The sequence below is a fragment of the Hippoglossus hippoglossus genome, chromosome 3 (assembly GCF_009819705.1).
Source record: "Hippoglossus hippoglossus isolate fHipHip1 chromosome 3, fHipHip1.pri, whole genome shotgun sequence".
NCBI classification, from domain to species: Eukaryota; Metazoa; Chordata; class Actinopteri; order Pleuronectiformes; family Pleuronectidae; genus Hippoglossus; species Hippoglossus hippoglossus.
In genome coordinates this window covers 11,047,651-11,068,711 of record NC_047153.1, presented here as the reverse complement: position 1 = coordinate 11,068,711, position 21,061 = coordinate 11,047,651, and the positions used below count along the sequence as shown (strand labels likewise).

The following is a 21,061-nucleotide window of genomic DNA, read 5'->3' as shown; positions in this document are numbered from 1 at the left end:
GTGTAGTTACATCATACTTGCGTCACTACATCATATCGCAGCTCTTTTTTTGCATGTAGAGGTGCAGCTGAGGACACATCCTGACTCTTAGAATTTGTCTTCATTTGTGCAAAGTTGGAGCACAGCTGATAATTTCCACGTCTGAGTTTTCTTCGTGCATCATAATTTGGCGCTACTCTTATCTTGACTGGTTTCCCAGATATACAGATACTCTGCACTGGTAATGTTGGCAATACCAGCAAATTGCAAACACATAAACAGATATGTGATTCATGATGTGTGTATATATCTTGATTTGATGTTGAGGGCATTCAGGTCCTTTCTGGGGCATGTTTTCCTGAACTATGAAGTAATACACCAGAAATGCACATTCAGCCTGGCAAAACCATCCAGTTTTCACATTACTCATTGCGGTCTGGCACAGCCATGGATGAACTAGCTGGGGAAAGATGAAGTAGGTTTTTTCAAAAGTAAATTTTCTTCCTCCAGACATTAACACGGTGTCAAAAATCAGTTTTAGAATAAAACTGGGGTGAGAAAGGAGCCACGCAGTTGCAGATTTTTTGGTGGCTTTAACCTCAGAACAACCTCTGACTGGTTGAAATAAAAAAAGCAGCTGAATTGTTTATTGGATTTGTGCAATACTGGTAAATGTGGTAATGGAAACAGAGCTTCTGAGATGTAGCATGGCTGTGCAAGGCCATTACTTCTAGGCAAGTGAACATGGAATCGTGCAACAAGGATCTGTTATGTTGTTAATCGTAATATAACTGCACTGCACTGCTGGAAAAACAATTCAGGCCTTCAACTTTCCTCTTACGATTTAAAATTCTGCATTGTATATGTCATGTCTTTGACACAGTAGTTTGCATGGCCTCTGCTTTTTCATACTGTTTACTATGTGGTGCCGAATTATTCTCCTTCAGAGCTTGAATTTCTTTAATTCAAAAAACACTCTTTAAAGCATTTTTAATTTGCAAGCTCCTAAAAATTTGTGGCCACATTAATTAGTATGATAGTAAGCCATGGCAATATTCATTTCTGGTCGAGGTGTACTGTATATTTGACCATTCTGTCATGTTTTAATCCTCTCCCTTGTCCTCCTCTTCAGGACCAAAGACAGCTCAGAGAGGGATGGCATGCACCCAGAGCACCTCGCTAAGAGGCCCTGCACCATCAGCCCCAGCCAACGCTTCAGCCCCAGCACGGGCCTTCCTGCTCACCCACCTCCTAACGGCCTCCCCACGCACCCTCCCAACGGCCTGCCCCACCCGCCCAACCCCCAAATGGGACCCCAGCACTACCGCCTAGAAGACATGGCCCTGGCGCACCAGTATAGAGACGCTTACAGACACAACGAACACCGCGACGCTCGAGACAGGCATCGGCAGACAGGTAGAGCAGCGATCACACGGTTACAAACATCCACGGTCACGTAGGTTACACTTATATTGTCAACGCTGAGTGGCCCCGTGCATATGTCAGTGGGGTGTATGTGATGAACAAAGGCCAGTTGTCAGTCCGGTGTGATAATCCTTGTGGCGGTGCATCTATATAAAGCCCACAGCCGTACATGCCTGTGTGGTACAACTGTGGCAACCATATATGCCTTCCGTCTGCTTTCCCAGAAGGAAAGAGATCAATTGTTAGACGAACGGTCTCACACGAGGCTCATGTATATGGACACCTGAGTTTCTACCTTTAAGTCTCATCCCATTTAGTGTGAGTTCTCAAGGTTTTCGATGTGCTTTATATTACAATGCATGCAGCAAAAAGTAACGAGGAATATACTACAAACAATACACCAAAATTAAATTCCTCTAAGCCACAGACAACATATGACACATACGTACACAGTTACTAATAACAAGTCTGCAAACATGTATTAGTTTATTATGTGGATGAATTAAGCATTAAACCCTACCAAGTCTGTATGTTAAACACTTGAGAGGCTGACGGATTCATATAGCACATTTTAAAAGAATTGCAGTTGACCAAAGTGCCATACAACAAAATAAGATAAGATAAAATAAAATGAAATAAGTTAAAATAAAATAAAAGAATAGAAAAGATAACTATAATGTGGTACAAAATGCTAACACCTGGGCCAGGTTCAGGTTTCTGAAGAAATCAGAAATGCAGTAGGGAAGCTTCCTTTTGTCAACTGCACACATCATTATATATCCAACGTGGACTGTTCTGCTCAGGTAATACTACAGTGTAAAGTGTTCTGTACATGATCCTAACAGAGATTTGTCCCGTGTGATTTTGTTGCAGCAGTGCACGGCGCTCGCCAAGAGGAGGTGATCGACCACCGTCTGACAGACAGAGAGTGGGCAGAGGAATGGAAGCACCTTGATAATGTACGTATCAGAGTTTGCAGCCATGTTTAACGTCAGCCGCCTCTTTGTTTAAATCATGTACATCATAACGCTGTTGGGAGAAAAGAGAGCCAGGAAGGTCAGTAGTTGGTTGAAGCTAGTTTTAGTAAAGATGGAGTTTAGATAACAGAAACAGGAACTGATGACAGATGGAGAATCCCTCGTTCCATTTGAGTTAACAGATGAGGGACAGCCGACCTTATGAGGTTCACGCCAGTGTGATGGACTAACAACACACAGACACCTATCTGGCTTCCTGGCACCCAGCTCCATGTAGACAAAAATCATGTATACTAGATACAGACACACACGCACAGAAACAGGGCCCCAGATGGAGCTCAGGACCCAGCAGAGAGCAGCTCCAGCTGGGGAGAGCAGCTGAGACAAGAGCTGCAGTCATGGAGAGAACCGGCCAGGCCTGGACCCCAGCCAAATTAGAAACACTTCACTGAAATAAATATAGCGAACTCCGAGGGGAGGGAGGGATGGAGGAAGGCGGGAGGGAGACGGAGGGGGGAAAAAATAGACAGAGAGAGATGCAAAGATGAATGGAAATTAATGATATGGATTGAATGTTAACCATGCTAAACCCATTTAGAAGAGCGGGCCCAGGTCTGGAAACACAGGGCGCTGTGGAATAAAAAAAAAATTTGACATTGTTTACAACAGTGGGTGCATGGAGAGGAAGCAGAGTAAATCTGCTGAGCTGGCAGGGAGCGGAGCAGAAGGGTGGAAGGAATTGGCTCAACTATTTCATCAGCAGTCCAGCTGTTAATTTATCGAGACTCTAAAGACACTGGAAATCACTGACAAACACACGATTCATGAACCGATTGGCACAGACAGTGACACATAGTTGCACACAGACACACAACATCTGCTGGGTGGTATGTGTTTTGGGGCAGATTGAAATAGTGCGTAGATTCACACATAAGCACAGTGGTTCCAAAAGTAACTTGTTCCTGTAGAATCAGATTTGTTCATCCGGATTTATGATGTTTGATGTTCATTTCATAAAGTCTACTGCTGGAGTTTTAGTTATTTTCTATTTAATTCTGAATTTAAACTTTACCATTGCTTCAGCTTATCCTCGATGGTGTCCCATTTCAGCTCCTGAACTGCATCATGGACATGGTGGAGAAGACGCGCCGCTCTCTGACGGTGCTGCGCCGCTGCCAGGAGGCCGACCGGGAGGAGATGAACCACTGGATTCGGCGCTACAGCGACGTGGAGGAGATGAAAAAAGGTGGGAGCAACGGACAGCACTGCCTTCCTCCTCCTCCTCTTCCTCCTCCTACTCCTCACCACAACTCCTCCTCCAACACAGCTAGCGGCAGCGAGCCACTGCCCATAGGAACTCCCTCGGCTGTCGAAAGGCAGACGGGCAGACAGACAGGTAGACAAACACACGCACGTCAGTGAGATGATCCGGTTTTTCTCCAAATTTACAAATTCTAGCTCATAGTGTGAAGCAATACAACATTAGCTGCAACATCCCGGATCTTTAAACAACTGATTCCAGCCTAACGTTTCCTGCATGCTCATTCATAATTAAGATTTGTAGCCACTTCTAACTCCCTTTCCTTCCCAGACATGGATGGAAAAGTTTATCGACAGCTTAGTTACTGATGTTGCCATGCAAAGTTTTTATTGATTCCAAATTGAAACCTGGAAACTATAGGGGAGGTTTGTGTGTGTCTGTCACCGTGTGTGTGTATTTGAGACTCAGTGTGTGCCCCGCATGTGTGTGTTTCAGAGATCCACCGAGACTTCTTACACAGGCCTCCCTCAGGATACCTGCCAGAGGAAATCTGGAGGAAAGCCGGTAAGAGCCAACATTTCCCCCTTTTTCCTTACTGTCTTCCTAATTGACCTCACACACAGACGAACAAAACACACACACAATCACCGCCATCAGTCTTCGTGGCCCTCGCCCTGGCTACCGAGACACACAGAAAAGAGCTCTAACAGCCGTAGGTCCATCAGGCCAGAGGATTGGAGACACCGTGTCATTATCGGGCAAGACGCCCTCCATCAGTCACCATTATGAAAGGCCACTGCAGTTAAAGCTGCAGTGAAAATGCAGTCATCCGGCCCAAGGCTTGCCGCAGCAGAGCAGCACAAGTTGGAGCGCAACTTGTCTCCATTGTCCTGAGACACACACACGCTCTCAAGTTTTTACACCTCTCTTTCAATTTTGCTTTCTAGCCCCGTGCACGGAACGTAAAATATATCCCTGGAGTGCATCAAATAGAGACATTTATCGATACAGACAAACAAATCTGAACCATGGTGATTATTTTCCACTCATTCTGTAGAGAAATTGAAAGCAGCTGGGAGTGTTGCACTGTCTGGGCCTTCTCGTATACTGCATGTTAGATAGAGCCCATCCCAGGAGTCACCTGACTCAGCCCTTGTTCCACCACCAGTCCCAGCGCTATTATGTTGCAGTCATACTCCAATACCCTGCGGAGCTGAGATGCTGCTGCTGTTGGCAAAATACTGTGCTGCATTTTCACCAGCAGGGGAAAAAAACACTCTTTTAATTGCAGTTGTTTTTCATACAGGAACTACAAGCATCCCGCTCTCCCCAGCACTAAAGCACCTCCAAAACAAGCAGGGTGAGTAACGCATCTCCCGACATCTCACCTCTGTAGTGTTTGTGTGTGTTTACGTGTCACCTCTATCTCGGCGAGCTGGGTAGTCGGCCCGATGTAGCTGCCGCACCTCCTGCTTTTAATTAAAAACTACACACGTATTCGCTGGTCTGGTTCAGGTTGAGAGACTGCGGTGCTTTTGAAAAAATAAGATCTGAAGTGTGAAAAGGCAGACAGAAATAACACGTTTCAGGGACTTGCCAAATCCCTGTGGAATTAAAACGTTAATATTGCTGCCCCCGTGTTTTCCATTAAGTGCTAATTGCCCCAGCATCTGCTGTGCAGTCTCCTTGATAAGAATTAATTAAATTTGCAAACTAATCTTAGTGGTGCATGCATTAGGCCAGATAATTGAGAAGCCTGGGATAATGCAGATATTGTTTGCAAGGGGAAAGAAGAAAGAGGAGGAGGAGGGGTATGAGGGGGGAAAAAAGAGTACAAATGAAATGAAGGATGAAGGTAGAGGGAGGATGGGGGCAGGTACAGAGACAGTGTGTTGACAGGATTGACAGAAAACTAACTTTTTTGGCTTAAAAAGCATAGGAATCAAACACTGACATGTGCATATACACACAGCTACGACTGGATAAGGCCCCCCCCCCTGCTCCCCTGTCTTTTTGTGGAGGAGAGTGGGGCTGCAAGGAAAAATGACAGATATTTATGAGTTTTCTTTCAAACAAACACTGACTGAAGGAAAACGAGCAGCGGAGGGAACAATATCAGTCTCACCTCCATCTCGGTCGGGCTAACACATCATCCTGGGGGCCACTACTGTCTACATGGCACATCTGGAGGAGGTGGAGCAGGAGGGAGAAAAGAATCATTTAATCTTTAAAAGCGTTACTGTCATAGATGGCAGAAGAAAATGATACTGTAGGGGGAATCCGTGTCTTGTGATCAAGACACACCCCATTAGCGTTTGATTAATAAATAGTGTATGTTTTCAACCTATTTCTCAGGTATAAAAAGACCTGCGAGAAATTGTTGTGCACCGTGAGGCCAATAATGAAAGATGGCAAAATGTAATCACTCCTGCCTCTGCGGGAAGTTTCTATTTTCGACTGCCATCTGGAAAAGGAGTCTACACACCTGCCTGTTGTAAAAACACAGCCTCCTCACTCATACAGCTTGTGCTTGTGCTGGATGAACAGAGGGCCCCGAGATGAAGAATATCTACTATGCAGGGAGCCCTGCAGTGGAGATATTCATGTCTACTGCTGGGGAAATGATTCCCATCACTGTTTAACTCTGTCTCACATGTTCTCTTAAAACAATTCTCATGACAAGACGACAATCACGCGAACTAGGGAATCCCAGGATGTTGGATGAACAGCCAAGTTGGCGACAAAACTCCGGAGACATCTGCTGTTGTCAACACTGAAAATGATTGTGGCCAGACGTGTTTGAATTAATTATTGAAGTCTGGCTGTTTCCCTTTTCTGGCAGAAAGTTTTAAATCTTGGATGATGTACATCTGTTCGCTGAGCTGCAACAAGATGGCAGCTTAAAGGGCCTTAATAAAGGATGACAGAGCAGGCAGGATGAGACGACGGTCACAGGCACTAACACACCTCTCTCTCTCTTTCTCTCTCTCTCTCTTGTAGAGGAGGCCGTGAATGAGGTGAAGCGACAGGCGATGTCAGAGCTGCAGAAAGCGGTGTCGGACGCCGAGAGGAAGGCTCATGAGATGATTTCAGCCGAGCGCTCTAAAATGGAGAGGGCGCTGGCCGAGGCCAAGAGGCAAGCCTCCGAGGATGCAATCACAGTCATCAACCAACAGGAGGACTCCAGTGAAGTGAGTATCACAGACTTCCTCTACTCACATTTTCTCCTCTGGTTTTTTAACTCCTATCTCTGTCACTGTTTTACCTATCTGGGCTATCTTGTGTTGTGTAATCCACACAGCTGGCTGCTCTGGGTTTGGTGCAGCACCAGGTTGTCATCATTATAGCAGAAGCAGTCCAGTTGTCTGTGTAAATAAAAGCAGACGGACCCAGATGGCTGGAGCAGAGTGCCAAGCCGAGGCCATTACAGAGCAGTTGACCACCACCTGCTGGTTACTCTAACCAGTGGTGCTGGTGCAGTGCTCACAGCTTTAAAATCAAAGCACTCTGCAGAGAGTTACAGAAAAAAAAACGAGGATCAGACCAAGAAACTAGTTTATAATAATGATTTATTTATGGTTTAACATTAGTATGTGTCGTGCATGTCAGACTGAAAATGATTGCTGATACCCTGGGACAAGAAAGAGACTTATTTTTATCAACCCACTCTCCCCACTGTCTCAACAGAGCTGCTGGAACTGTGGGAGAAAAGCCAGTGAGACGTGCAGCGGCTGCAACACGGCTCGCTACTGCGGCTCCTTCTGCCAACACAAAGACTGGGAGAAGCACCACCACGTCTGTGGTCAAGGCCTGCAGGGGCTGCCAGGGGGCAGCAGCGTCCCCCTCGGCACTCCCTCCTCCAGCTCCTCAGCATCCTCCGGTGCGCCCCCCACCCACACGGAGAGCACCCCGCCAGGACCCCTGACCCTGGCAGGCCAGAGCAGTATTGCGGGAGGGGCAGGCAGCGGCGGCGGAAGCGTCTCTGCGAGCCCCAAGGAGAGCAGTTCCAGCAGTGCCTCTCGCTCCACAACTCCAGCCACCCCCGCCCTCCTGGAGGCCACCTCTCGCTGACGCCTGACCCTCGGCCCTTCTCTGCATACTGATGCGACAGTGCCCACACTCCACACAAAAACCAAACTGAGGAATCTTCATTGCACACTGATCCCTTTCCTCCTCCCACATTTCCCTCTAAGCTCTTCTGAAAATATTCTCACTACCTGATGACAGACTCTTGTAACCTCCCCCCCCCAAAAAATACTTTTTCTCTTTTTCACAACCACATTCAAAGATTCCAGCCTGGGGTTCAGTGTAGTGTAAAGCATGAATAGTGCAGTGTCTCCTATCTCTGTAACAGAAACATATCAGATGTGTTTGCTGAGAACATGAACTTTGATGTAATGTAAGCATGGGAAATAGTGTCCATGTAAGGACACAAGACAAGGGCTGCAGTAAGGCAACATCGACGGGGGGATGACTAAGCCGATTAGCACTTGGGTAGGATTTCCCTTTAATTAAGTACCAATGAGAGAACAGTACCCAGCCCTGAGATGTGCACTACTAGTCCAGACAGTTCACTGATGTGGCACTTTTCCTCCAGTGTCCTAATGGAAACAGGCAAGGAACATAATACCTTTTTTTCAAATGGATGATGGGAAGGGGAAAAAAACCTGTGATGCGATTAATTCCTCAGAAACACAGCTTAGTATTTATTAAATGTTTCTTTCTGGCTTTAAGGGAAAAATAAAGAAAAGTCCAAATATTCTAACTAAAGAATAATAGTGATGCTGATGACAACAATAATGATATGAGAATAAATTAATTTTAAAACTGCTAACTACCTTGCTAGCGAGCCAAGAAAATCTACACCGGACTCACCTCTCTGCACCATTGTGAACCCAAATGAATTCAAAGATGAAAAACAACATGATCCAAACCTTTGTATTACACTGCCAAAGTGAGTAAGTAAGCGATAAGGAGAAGCACTCATAACCAAACGCAAAGCAACATCACCTCCTCAGCAGATAAGCCAGCCCTGAGAGGACCAGGCTGCAGAGAAGCTGCAGAGCGGGACCCAGAGATAGACAAAAAAAACAAAAAAAACAAAAAAAAACTGTGACTTGGTTTGATCTGCAGCCGCCTCCTGCAGCCTCGACAAAAGGACAGTGATTCCTCAGTGATGGCCCCGACTAGTGAACATGGACAATGCTGTGAACTTGCCTACAAGAGAAAGACTTCACGAGACGAATAGAAAACCCTGCCACAGTGTGATTTTTTTTGTGAATGGTAACAGAGAGGACAGGAAAAGCTACACGGCCTCAAAGGGAGTCGATGCGCGGCGACGGAGCTGCCAAAAAAACCTCAAAACAAGATTGAAAACATTTTCCAAGAAGGCATGGCGTACTACAGAGACGTATGGGAAGATTGTTTCTATATCGTTTTTTTTGATATTTCAAAGGAATTGCTGTTACCTTTACATTCGCTTCCTCCTTTTCCAAAGCATGATAAACAGATGAACGAGCCGAGTAAAAGGGTGGTGTAGACTTGGTTATCCTCTCTCTTTCTACCTCCCCTCACCCCACACCTCCCCTTCTATGCTCTTCCCCCCCGACTACTTGACTCACGTTTGCTCCCTAACCACACAGCCTGCTTCGGACGGAGCCTCCGAGGCAGCCGCATGGGAAGGGTTCAAACCTGCTTGTAGATATTGTTCCTCTTTCCATTTTTTTGATAATGTCTCTTGTCGCTGATTGTCCACATGTGCTGCCCTCGTGTGTGTCCAGAAAGATGGACTTTGTTTTCGGTTCCGTTTTTCCTTTTCCTCCTTTGAGTTCGGGCTGAGCAGTGAAGTCAGAGCAAGGACACTCGTTTACGAGAGGAAGTCTCACATTGTACTTATTGTTTGATTTCTTGTATCTATATTGACGAGATGAAACCCCCTCTTGTAGAATATTTTGTATTGCTCGCATTGTAAGACAGTGAGAGGACGGAGGTGCAATATGAAGAGAATTCAGCTACTGAATGGAACCTCAGCAACTGCCCATAGGGTGTCATATAATATAGATACATATAAATATATTTAAAGTAACATCAGTAACTTAATGTGAATGTACATAGTATTTAAAGAGGTCCAAAAATGTGTTTGCCAAATAACAGAAACCTTTAAAGTTTAATGTCCAGAATATGATTTTCTCACAGTTCATTTGTTTCTCGAATTTATCAATTTCTTTTTTTTTTTCTCTTTCTCTCAAGCTAAACACTTTCAATTTTACTTGTAAACAAAAGTGTAACACCACCCGGAGTGGCTCCGTAAAAGGCCACGATGCATGTTGCTGAAAATGGATGAAAAAAGATTTAGGGTGGATGGACAAGACAAGACAAGACAGGACTTCCTGTACATTTCTTTTTAAATAATTCGGCCTTAATTTACAATTTAAAATAAGAAAATCACCCAAATTATATAATACTCTGACACAAAATGAAATAAATAAATAGCTGTTGTCATGTGCTTCATCCACCACAGGTCTGTTTACATCCTGCAGGAGGGGACTCAACTGTGTGTGTTTTACCCTACTATCAATTAGAAAACCCCAGTATGGTCAATATTTAAAAAACAAAAAAAAGGTGGTGTCTCATTTTCAATAGTTGCACCAAATGCAGAAACTGTCAAACTTGATATATCGAATCAAGCATTCTGTTTTTTCTCCAAGTGACCCTCTCTCTTGGTCCTCGTCAACTTGTGTGTATGTGTGTTTGTGTTCCCCCCCCCCCCCCCAAAGGTGCAGGGCAAACCATCAGTGTAGGTTTGAAATGCCAGTGTTAAGCTACAGTAAACTCTAAAGCTAATTTCGATACCCAACCATTGAAATGTTGCTTTCTTTTTTGCCAAGTGAGCATATCAACTTGAGATTGAGGGAGGTTTAGGTTATTTGATTTTCTTTAGCCCTCCACACATGCTGGAGCAATACGATCGCCCTCTTGTAAACAGTCTCAAGGCCTTTAAATGATCATGGTATATCCGTAAGGTTGGCCTCATACACACTTGGACCAAATTTGAAAAAAAATAATGTTTTTTCATTTGTCAACACATGGATCAAACTTTTTGTTGACTCTGTGAAACATATCATTCAAATGAGATAAGCTGCAAGGTACCCCTGCATCTCTGTGTGGCATTTTTGTACTGTTTGTGTGTGTCATAACTAATGTGGTGTTGATCTCAGCCTTTTTGTGTCGCCCTCCCCCCCTCCCTCCGTCAAATGTCCACCTCTTCCACGACTGTCCCACAGACCACTCTACACGACCCCCCCTCTCACACTAGCTACCTCCTGTGACCATACAGCTAACCACCAGGAGAGGTTGACCTGGACTGAGCGCAGACATGGAAGTGCACATTGAAAAAGCGATCATCCAAATCTGTCTGATAACGAGCGTTGAAAGGAACTGTCATTCATCATGATGTGGAAACAAATATTTACTCCCACCAAAACCTCACCTTTTTGATGACATCCCGTTAACCAAACTGATGCTGCAGGAATTTAGTAATACGTTACCTGCAGGTTACCAAACTGACACATAGAATCCACCATGACATGTACATTTGTCGTCCAAAAACCAATAAAAGCACAGACCAAAGTACTTCTGCATTGCCATAGTAGGCTTTGACACCGTGTGTGTACCGACAGACCGTAAATAATAAGGTTAGACCACCATTACAGCCGTTAACCAAAGTGTCTGAAATACACACACTCGGAGCACAAGAGAGAAGAACATGCTCAAGGAAGCGCCTAGTTTGAAATGTGTAGAATTCCTATTCAAGCAATCAAAGCGCTTGTTGTCTACGTATTGAATAGTGCTTCTGTAAAAACAATAGAGGCCTCTCCTTTGGAAAAAGCCTCCTGATTGCGTGTTCTTACAGTTACAAAGCCTTGCAGAGATAAAAATGAATGCATGATGGGTGCGTGTGTGTGTGTGTGTGTGTGTGTGTGTATTTGTGGTGTGTGTTTTTGTAAAAAAAAAAAAAAAAAGAAGAAAAATCCTTTTTCTTTGTGTCTCTGTACAAACTACTTGAAACCTTCAGAGCTTTAATGAAACATCCCAGACAGACTATCCTGGCAGATCGATTTGCAATATGTAGCAACAGCTTTGTTCAGTCAAACACCATGTTTCACGCATGATATCCACATCAAACAACACATTAAATAACACTTCAATGGCAGTTCCATTCAACTCAATTAAGAGCTTTGCATGTGCCTCCTTGTCTGCAAGTAAGCCCTCAGAAAAACCCGACAAAGCCAAACCCAACAGACCACTTTTAAATGACCAAAATACAACCAAAAGCTACAACTTTCTTCTTTAGGTTTCAGTTTGGTTCAGGTTTTTTGTCTCGTGTCCCGGCATTCGAGAACGTCACGTCCCACCAATGTGAGTGGGAGGAGAGGGAAATCTGTCCTTCACTGACTCCGATCGGACGAAGATCCATTCGATGTTCCGCTCAGCTGGGTGTGAGCTTCGTTCAGTCATGAAACAAATGAGATTGGTGCCGAGGTGTCATGTACGTTTCTCTGTGAAGATATTTTAGATGGCAAACTCATAAGGGCTCTGCTTTTCGTTCGTACCATCCAAGGGTCTCCAAACACTTCACATCAGCCACTTTTCTGTTTGTTCAACTATGTACATGATTTGGGCAAAACGCATGTTTAGAGAAGACGAATATTAGCAGGTTGGCATTCGTTCCTTCCCTACCCGAACCATTAACTCTACCAATGAAGTTTCAAGGCTCGTCTGATGTGATGGTGACACGTCCTTCCTGTGAAACAGGCACTGATGAACAGCTACAGTAGAAAGATAACAGTGGATTCAGCACTAGTTTTCCCAAAAGCCATGGCTCAGGATGGTCTTGTTTTTACCTTTACATGAACAGAAAAAAGGTTTATGGTTTTCTATGTGTAGGGAAGCATTCTATACTGTATTGTGCAATACATTATTACAGAAAAATCAGTTTCTGTAGGAAAGGTTGGCGCTTTGAAGATCTTTCTCCTTCTTTTGTTTTATTTTCCTCTTCAGAAAGTCATGTTGCCGTTTTTAGATGAAGTAAACTGTGCCAGAAGAATTAAATTCTGATTTGTATTTATTTCTTGCATGCTTTCCTCCCTGTTGCTAATACCACTCTTTAACTGTTCGCTCTGTTGGATGTGTGAAGCTGTAAAACATTCTAATTCAGGTTATTGTCTGTGTTGAACAATGTAACAGTGTAATTAAAACATGAAATTAAGTATTCATTACCCTGGTTGCTTTTTTTCTTTAAATTCAGAAAGAGTCGCAGACTCAGAAAAGGAAAATGATCTGTTCAACAACACATAAGTGAACCTTGAAAGTCATATAATTAAGTTCTCTCATTTCTAAAGAACAACACAAACATTAAAAGTCCCATATACTCTTGTGAAACATTTAATCAATCGTCAAAAACCAACTAATCATACGTTAGAGATCACAAACAAGTCCACACCATGTCTTATACCTCAATTTATTGTCAGAGTATTAACACATTGAGAGATGCTAAAAATATATATTGATACAAAATGTACCAGTTACACAAATCTCCTTCTGAACCAATTAATATTTAAATTTGAGATGAAGATTAATATAAATTTCATTTGAACTTGAACTTTGAGTCAGATATATGTAAAGCAAACATGCTTATACAATATGATACAATAGGAGATGCACAAGGTATCTAGAATATTCCCATTTGATGGAATGGTGCAGCCATTAAACTGTTGCAGGTTTTGGTGAATACTTCCTGAGTATAAACATCTTAGCTTAATTAGTGACTTAAAAGAACTGGATATACTGTGAGATAGAATGGAATAATATGATTATTTTATTATTTTAGTTATGGGGGAAATAAAAGGGGAAAAACTTGCTTGGTGAATAATCTTCACAAAGTGACAAAGTGAACTCTTTTCTTATTTCCAGTGGTTTCAAATTTGAAATAATTTAATGCCTGAAGTCAAAATCTGCACCACATCTCTGCTAAATAAGCAGAACACTGCTTGATATAGAAAGTATTATTCTTTTTAAATGGTTTTAAGTGGTTTTAAGATCACCCCTAACCCTATGTAAATGAACGCATACACAGCATTAATGCAAATGAAAAATGAATGCTCTACTATAAAATCATAGGCTGCAAGATAGCATTGGTCTGCAAAGACTAATTAGCCTGTTAATTAACATCTTGCTGATAAGAGACATTGTAAACCAAAGGAACTGGAGATGTCCCCAAAAGAGGGATTAATTATACAGACTCTGAAATATTACCTAGTTCTGAAAATGTTAGCCTATATTGCTAATTGTCAGCTGACATTAGTTTCAGGCGTGTTGCCACCTGGCTAACATTTAAAATATTTGAAGTAGCTCGCAAACTCACTAGCACTATGATAGCCTGTTTCATTTTATGTTTTTAACTGATGTTAGCTATAATGTCACAAACTTACAAAAGAAAATTCTGCATTAACATCGAGCAAAATAATCCTTTAATACCTCCGAGCTGTTATTACCTAATCTGCAGTGAGTTAAATAAGCCCCGGCCATTTTAGTATGCATTGTTAGTTTAGCACTCTTTACATTTTGATTACCTAAAGCTCTCGGATCTCGTCGTCTTTTCAAGTTGACGTCTTTGTCTGCGTCTTCTACGTGTCGGGCTCCTCTTTGTCATCCCGAGATATATTTGTATTACTCCAGTTTCGCATCTGTGTCGTGTTCGAAACGTCATCAACACGCCAATAATATCAACGACGTATAAACAAGAAATAAATAAAGAAAAAGGTAAATGACTCAGTAAAATAAATACATGAATAAAGAAAGAAAAATAGCTAGTTTGGTGAGGTAAAAAGGCTATTCATCTATTGCTAGTTTCTATTATTTATTTATTTCCACATTTATACATTAATTAATTCAAATATATCTATTATTATTATTTATTTATTTATCTATTTATTCATTTGTACATTTTTACATTCCTACATTTATTTATTTCTGTATTTCTGTGTCTGCATGTTAATTGTAAAGCGTTTTGGTTTAACTGTTCTCATGTACGTTGGATCAAGAAAATATTTGTTTCTTCCGTGCTTTAGTGGTTTGCGTGTGCCTCCCTGTCTGCAAGTAAGCCCTCAGAAAAACTCAACGAAGTCCAACCCAATAGACCACTTTTAAAACACAACCAAAAGTTACAACTTTCTTCTTTATGTTTCACTTTAGTTACGTTTTTTGCAGCAGCGTCGTGGATCAGGTTGGTACATTCATATTTCTATTATTACCGACTCAACCCTGCTCGTAAGGCAGGGTGGGGGTACTGGCCACAAAGCGGTTGGGGCGGGGGGCACCCAGGAACACTGGTCCCTCTGATGCGGCACTGGGAGAGCGGCACCCTCCTCCGGCGTGTCTCACGTGCTCTCCGCCTGTCAATCAAAGCGGCGCGTCATGACACGCACACACAGGTGATGTCTATTATCTGTGCGTGATCAGGTGCCGTCCCACAGCAGTCTCTTCCCCGCAGGACATATTTCCGGTGGTCGGTGGGCGAGCTGCGGTGCTTCCTCGCAGATGCCATGTTTGAGCAGTGAGCATGGCGGAACATCATCTGGAGTACGGCTACCTGGAGGAGGGCGAGTCCATCGAGGAGCATTACACCGAGGACCCTGTGAGTATCTGCGGGTCGGCGGAGGATGTGCAGGTGCCGGGATCGTCTGCGTGTGTTTGTTTTTTTTTTTCACGCGAGTCCGAGGAGCAGAGAGAGGAGAGGAGAGGAGGGGAGGGGAGGGGAGGGGAGGGGACCGTCATGTCCGCACACAATGTGGTGGCGTTACATCACAATGCGAGCAGACATCAGTGAGACACATCCCGCACCGCACGCCGGGAGGAATGGTCGTCATGGAGCCGGTCAGGTGCTCTGGATGTCCGCATTTCCAGGGTGAAGTCGTAGTGTGATTTTATAAATTTGCATCTTGTGCAGTGAAGGCTCTGAAATAACAGATGGTCGAAAACCTTGTCTCCCATCTCTTACCCGGAAATCCCAGACCACCTCCATGTGGGTAGTGGCCAGGTTATGGTGATGGCTATGACCCTCGTATGGCCGGACAACATGACTGATGCACAGATATTTAGCATTCAAATAACTCTTATGCATTTACAAGTGTTTCACTCCGATAAGGATGCAATGATGATCTTTCTCAATGCAGTCAAAAAAGGCAAATGTACGGTGGCCCTGAGAGCTCAACACACTACAATTTAAGTGAATGTGCTAATGGGCGAAACATGCAAAACATTCTTATCAGTTTGACAACAAGTGTTGTAAATAGTAAACATGGAGCGAAATACTTGCAGCGGAGTACCAAAAAATACTCGCAGGGCCCAACCAAATACAAATACTCCAATACTCTACCTGATATAGTATACTCACAACAAGTGTATCCAGGGGATGAACACTTCTGGGAAACTTTAACTGGCCAATTCAAGTTATCTGATGAAATGCACTTCATTCATTCATTAAATTAACTCTTGATGAAAGAGCAGCTACGAACAAAAAGACGTCCGGGTTCGTTCCTTCAACTCAATTCAAAAGGCGGCGAGTCTGTCGGACCAAGCAGACCAATCACAGCTACTTTGGTCTGCGTTACGTTTTTGGGGAGGTGCACGTCAGGGTACAGCGTAGGGCTCTGTGTAGGGTACATGTCTACGTGTAGGGTTCACTTGCACGTAGCTTCGATGCAGAAGCATGAATTGTGCTTTAAGTTTCTGCAGTCATTCAGGTTCTTTTTAATTTGTCACCCATCTGCAGCTTCGGTGTACCCCAGTGGCTTTACGTTCTTGTTTACGTTCTTGTGTCTCAGGAGCTGGCGGCCATCAAGGCCAGGGTTCAGGAGCTGGAGATGGAGGAAGAGACGGAGAGAATGAAGGACGAGGAGCGGTGTGACGCACCAGAGATGCAGCTACTGACCAGCAGCCCTCGGCCTGGTGAGACAGCCCGCAGAGTCCTTAACCATCTCACGGTTTGTTTGGTGCACAGCTTAACACTGGTTCTGAATTCGGGAAGCCTCGGCGTCGTATGTTTAGCCAGGTGTGTAGCATCGCAGCCTCCAGGCAGGTGAGGTAAGCGCGTCGTTCACCATCTGGCCAACACCTGGGGCACTTCACTGTGGTCAAAACAGCGCTCACATGTGCCTCATCACTGCCCAATGAGACGAAGCAGTGAGCCCCAGAGAAGCAGAAGGGTCCTCCTTGCTGCCTGTGGCTATTTTCTGCCTGTGTGCGTCTCCATATCCATTTCACCCTTCGCTTCCTCTCTTTTTGGTTCCTCCTCAGAACAGAAATACAATCGGGGAAGGATATTCTGATTTGTATTGTCAGTGATGACACAAGAAATGGATATGCTGGTTCAAGTAATCACTGTTTATTTCACCTGCAGTAGTTGTATGCTACTTTTTCATATATTGCAAGCAGTGCATACATTAGTTTTTGTTTCTTCCCCAGGACCGTTCTACAACATGACTCCTGAGGAGAGGATAGACGCTGACAACAGATCAGTCTATGTAGGAAATGTAAGACATGTACATCCTTTGTCATACTGTGCATGGTTTGTCACAACTGGGATCTGACGCACTGTTGAACAAATCCCAGGTAGACTATGGAGCTACTGCGGATGAGTTAGAGATCCATTTCAACGGCTGTGGGCCTGTGAACCGAGTAACCATCCTGTGTGACCGCTTCTCCGGCCACCCCAAGGGGTAGGTTCAACTTTTGCAGTTTAAAAAAAAATACTTTTTGCCACTGTAGAACACATCTTTAAGTGTTTACATCCAAGTTTATTTGTTGTGTCTGTCTTTTCTCTTCCCTCTTGCTCAGCTTTGCCTACATTGAGTTCACTGATCAAGACTCTGTGCAGAGTGCCATTGGTTTGCATGAGACCTTGTTCAGAGGAAGAGTCCTTAAGGTGAGGTGCATCACACTACATGATTTAAGTATACTTTATTTAAATACACAAATATAAATGAGTGCAAAACTTAACAAACTTGCTTAACTAAACTATAATAAAACCTAACCCAACTAGAATAATTTAACACTAAATAACAGTTCCAATCGTTCAGCTTTAGGCAAACTGTAGGCCAGCGATAGTGCAACCAGTTATGTTTCTTTGCATGTTTTTGCAACTTTTTTTTTTTTCAGTTCAATTGCTGTTGAATAGCAAGTCTTTTGAAACATATTCACCCTAAACTGTAACACGTTTCCTTTGGCACACAGGTAATGCCTAAAAGGACCAATATGCCAGGCATCAGCACCACAGACAGGGGAGGACACAGAGGAGGTCACACCAGAGGAAGAGGAAGAGGCTACCGTCCCCCCAGATATCACAACAGCTCACGAGGCAGGTTCCGGTACCAGTCAACCAGGCCACAACATCAAACGCCCCACCCCTATTACGGAGGCCCTTCAGTGGGGAAGAGACAGTGGGGACACATGGACTACCATGAACAGATGCCTAAACGTTACCCATGTCTTCTACTTATCACTCCACCATCTGAGGAGTTAGGGGAAGGGTCGAGTGGACAACACTACCCCCAGCAGCGCTAACACCACCCACACCCTACATCGCAAGTGGGTGCATAGAAATGATCATTTTGACAAATATTTCCAGGCATTACTGAGTTAAGCATTATGTGACAGGCACAGAACGGACAGCAAGAATGACTTTTCAACCCCTGCATCAGTCTTCAGTTACTACAGAAGTGGAGAATGGAAACCTGGGATCAGCAATGTTGCATATAAGCTTAAGTTGCTGTGAATGCATGGACAATCCTCAAATCGTTATGCAGTTGCATCTCTTAATGTTTTTTATAAACTGAATGTTTTGTGTCGCTGCCTGCAATGTAAAGTATAAAGCCTCCCCATGTATAACTGTTTCTTTTGCTATGTAAGTGAATAAATAAAACAATGAACTGTTGCTCCACTTGTGGTAAAATGAAACACACGTGGTGATGTGCAACAACAACAAAATTTAATATAGTTATACATTTCAAATTTGGAGGCAACACGTAAACAAAAGAGATGGGGTATTATGTACAGAGGCGGCTGAGCAGAAAGGGTTGGAAGGGACGTCAGCCAGTTTGCACCATCATTCCTGAAACAATTCCATCGAAGACCCTGAAGAAGAGTTAAAAAACGATTAGAAGTAATGAAAATAACCACTAAACAATAACAGGTTTCGCAAGACAAAACTCACTTGGACTGAATGGTGTCCCCAGGATTGTGAAACGGGTTGCACATTACATCAGTAAAAGAGTTGTGCAATTTTCTGAACATCTGGAAAAGAACCATCACAAAGTCACTGAATTACTCAAAACAACCAGTTTTCTGTTAAGATGAATGTTCATAAAACTGTTTTAAACTGACAGTTGAGTCAAATTACTACACTAAGAGATTAACATGTACTGTATTGTGGTCAGAAGTTCTGTGGATATACAAGCTCAATAAATCCAGGCTTTCTAGTCTTTTGTATTAAATGTTGATTGTAAGATTTTTGTAAAAGGGCAGAATTACCGATTTGCCCTGATGATTGTAGTGATAAAAAGAACAAAAGCTCTTTATCCATGTTGAAATCTATTTTCGATAATGTATCAATTAGAATTTACAGTGTTATATCCAGCACTTGCATAAAGAGGTCTACTGTATAAGCAATGTGACATACATTACAACTCACTTGACTGTTTAAACGTGTTTTGGTGCTCGATGGAATCAACTTACACTTCTTATTTCATTGTCCCGCAATGATGTATTTGATGAGTCCACAACAATAACAAATTTCACCTTGGAGTTTGTTACATATCCATATCTATTTTACAAGTCAAGGAAACAATTGTCCAGTTCCCACAATTACCTCTTTTTTAAAGATCATTAAATAAAATAAATGTAAGAAGACTAAAAATCAATGTTCAATTTACCAAACTGCATACAACTGTACATGGATTTCCTCACTGTTAAGGAGGGGGATGTGACATCGCCAAAGGCCCATTTCCTGTTCATTTGCCAATCTGAACAGTTGCCCAGTGGGGGGGGGGGACTGCCAATCTATATGTATAGGTGTATAGTTGCCTGGGCAGTCAGTCTCTCCTCTCTCTCCTCTCTGGGTTACATGGTTTTGTTTGATTTTAGTTGAGTTTCCTATACATGTACATGTTCCCTTACTCTTGCACACCCACACTACTGATAACTGACTGCATATTTAATTAAGGTTACTTAAAGGTTCTGTGTGTAGAATTTAGTGACATCTAGTGGGGAAGTTGCATGTTGCAGCTGAATACCTCTCACCTTACCCTGACAACTACCCTTCAGTTGTCATAAAAACAGAAAAGGGGTTTAGTTTGTCCAGTTTGGACTTCTGTAAAAAACTTGGTGGCCTCTGTAGAAAGAACCCACTCCTGATGTAAATACAAAGTATTTAAATATAAAGGGCCCATTCTAGGGTAAAGAACACAACTATAGATACAATTTAGATGATCACACACTAGTGAAAACACCAATAGCAATTTTTGTATATTCAATTTCTGCCAATAGATCCCTTTCACCTAAATCTTACACACTGAACCTTTAAATATATAGTTATTTAACTGTAATGAGTCATGTGTGATCTCCACTTGAGCCAGGTCGTGACACAGTCCAACCAAACACGAAAGAAAGATGATCTTATTAAACTTTAAGCACTAGTAGTGACTGACTACATTTAATAAACAGAGGATACACTTTGTAGTCCTCAGTGGGGTAGAGCAGACCCAGGTACAGCTCCCTCTGGTCTCCCAGAGACTTGCCCACAGCTGAGATCTTCTCCTCCACCACATCCAGAGAGGTGTGCACTGTGTAGTGGAACTTCAGCTCATTCTGAGTGGGCATACTGCGGATGTACAGCGGGTAGTTCTGGAGAAAAGACACGGGTCGAAGTACAGAAACACAATAAATACACTGTGAACCCATTTAAAGCACCACGTCCTTTAAAACCACCCGCACTAAACCATCATAAACCCACTAAACTGTAGCAGCAGCTAACTATGCTAACGCTGTTAGCTCTGTTGTTGGTGCATTTTTTACACTGCGGGGCGTTTTCCGTCTCTCACGGGAAACTGACAGTTGATTCAGAGAACATTGTAGAAGGTGTCAAACATTTTTAACGTAAAAAAAACAGTATGCGGATCAAACATAAGACATTTAACATGAAAAACGACAGTTACCTCTTTAGCTATCACTGCTATGCACACCGCCATGTTGGAGTTCCTCCTCTGAGCTGTCACAACCTGTCACGTGACCCGCTGCGTTCACAGACAATAGTAAATGCGAGAATAAAGTTACATTTCGGATTTTTATATATTATTTAATGTAA

The 21,061-nt window shown here is 43.1% G+C and overlaps 3 protein-coding genes and 1 long non-coding RNA gene across 12 annotated transcripts in view; 2 read left to right on the top strand and 2 right to left on the bottom strand.

Moving 5' to 3' along the window:
* The window catches only part of cbfa2t3 (CBFA2/RUNX1 partner transcriptional co-repressor 3), a 39,248-nt gene extending 29,358 nt beyond the window's left edge, over nt 1-9,890 (top strand). For 7 of the 9 annotated variants that reach the window (XM_034574133.1, XM_034574194.1, XM_034574168.1 and 4 more), the window contains 7 exons: nt 1,112-1,395; nt 2,278-2,363; nt 3,492-3,777; nt 4,138-4,206; nt 4,949-5,002; nt 6,643-6,833; nt 7,321-9,890. In XM_034574133.1, the coding sequence (XP_034430024.1) occupies nt 1,112-1,395; nt 2,278-2,363; nt 3,492-3,777; nt 4,138-4,206; nt 4,949-5,002; nt 6,643-6,833; nt 7,321-7,713 (1,363 nt within the window). In that variant the 3' untranslated portion in view covers nt 7,714-9,890. The remainder of the gene's footprint in view (nt 1-1,111; nt 1,396-2,277; nt 2,364-3,491; nt 3,778-4,137; nt 4,207-4,948; nt 5,003-6,642; nt 6,834-7,320) is intronic. The other 2 variants (XM_034574160.1, XM_034574143.1) reach the window with 2 other exon arrangements.
* Nucleotides 6,394-12,729, bottom strand: LOC117754869. Its single transcript, XR_004612508.1, has 3 exons — nt 12,195-12,729; nt 6,885-6,890; nt 6,394-6,403 (listed from the first exon to the last, which is right to left on the bottom strand). It is a non-coding gene; the product is annotated as an uncharacterized LOC117754869 (long non-coding RNA).
* A 2,348-nt stretch (nt 12,730-15,077) lies between these two features.
* On the top strand, nt 15,078-18,634 carry pabpn1l (PABPN1 like, cytoplasmic). Its single transcript, XM_034581327.1, has 6 exons — nt 15,078-15,337; nt 16,527-16,650; nt 17,167-17,234; nt 17,314-17,420; nt 17,539-17,626; nt 17,935-18,634. Exons 1-6 carry the CDS (start codon nt 15,263-15,265, stop codon nt 18,262-18,264), a joined length of 792 nt encoding a protein of 263 aa, XP_034437218.1. The 5' UTR covers nt 15,078-15,262; the 3' UTR covers nt 18,265-18,634.
* A 32-nt stretch (nt 18,635-18,666) lies between these two features.
* Nucleotides 18,667-21,009, bottom strand: trappc2l (trafficking protein particle complex 2-like). Its single transcript, XM_034581328.1, has 5 exons — nt 20,913-21,009; nt 20,429-20,601; nt 19,435-19,522; nt 18,914-18,993; nt 18,667-18,834 (listed from the first exon to the last, which is right to left on the bottom strand). The coding sequence occupies exons 1-5, from the start codon at nt 20,943-20,945 to the stop codon at nt 18,789-18,791; spliced, it is 420 nt and encodes a 139-aa protein (XP_034437219.1). The 5' UTR covers nt 20,946-21,009; the 3' UTR covers nt 18,667-18,788.
* Nucleotides 21,010-21,061: the final 52 nt, after the last annotated feature.

What these genes read in the sequence shown, in the direction of transcription:
- pabpn1l (XM_034581327.1), top strand. Translation starts at nt 15,263, where the DNA reads ATGGCGGAACATCATCTGGAGTACGGCTACCTGGAGGAGGGCGAGTCC. An exon ending in GATCAGTCTATGTAGGAAAT is followed by an intron (nt 17,235 to 17,313) that starts GTAAGACATGTA and finishes AACAAATCCCAG; the next exon opens with GTAGACTATGGAGCTACTGC. An exon ending in TCAGAGGAAGAGTCCTTAAG is followed by an intron (nt 17,627 to 17,934) that starts GTGAGGTGCATC and finishes TTTGGCACACAG; the next exon opens with GTAATGCCTAAAAGGACCAA.
- trappc2l (XM_034581328.1), bottom strand. Translation starts at nt 20,945, where the DNA reads ATGGCGGTGTGCATAGCAGTGATAGCTAAAGAG. An exon ending in TAGCAGTGATAGCTAAAGAG is followed by an intron (nt 20,602 to 20,912) that starts GTAACTGTCGTT and finishes TCTTTTCTCCAG; the next exon opens with AACTACCCGCTGTACATCCG. An exon ending in GGGGACACCATTCAGTCCAA is followed by an intron (nt 18,835 to 18,913) that starts GTGAGTTTTGTC and finishes ACTCTTCTTCAG; the next exon opens with GGTCTTCGATGGAATTGTTT.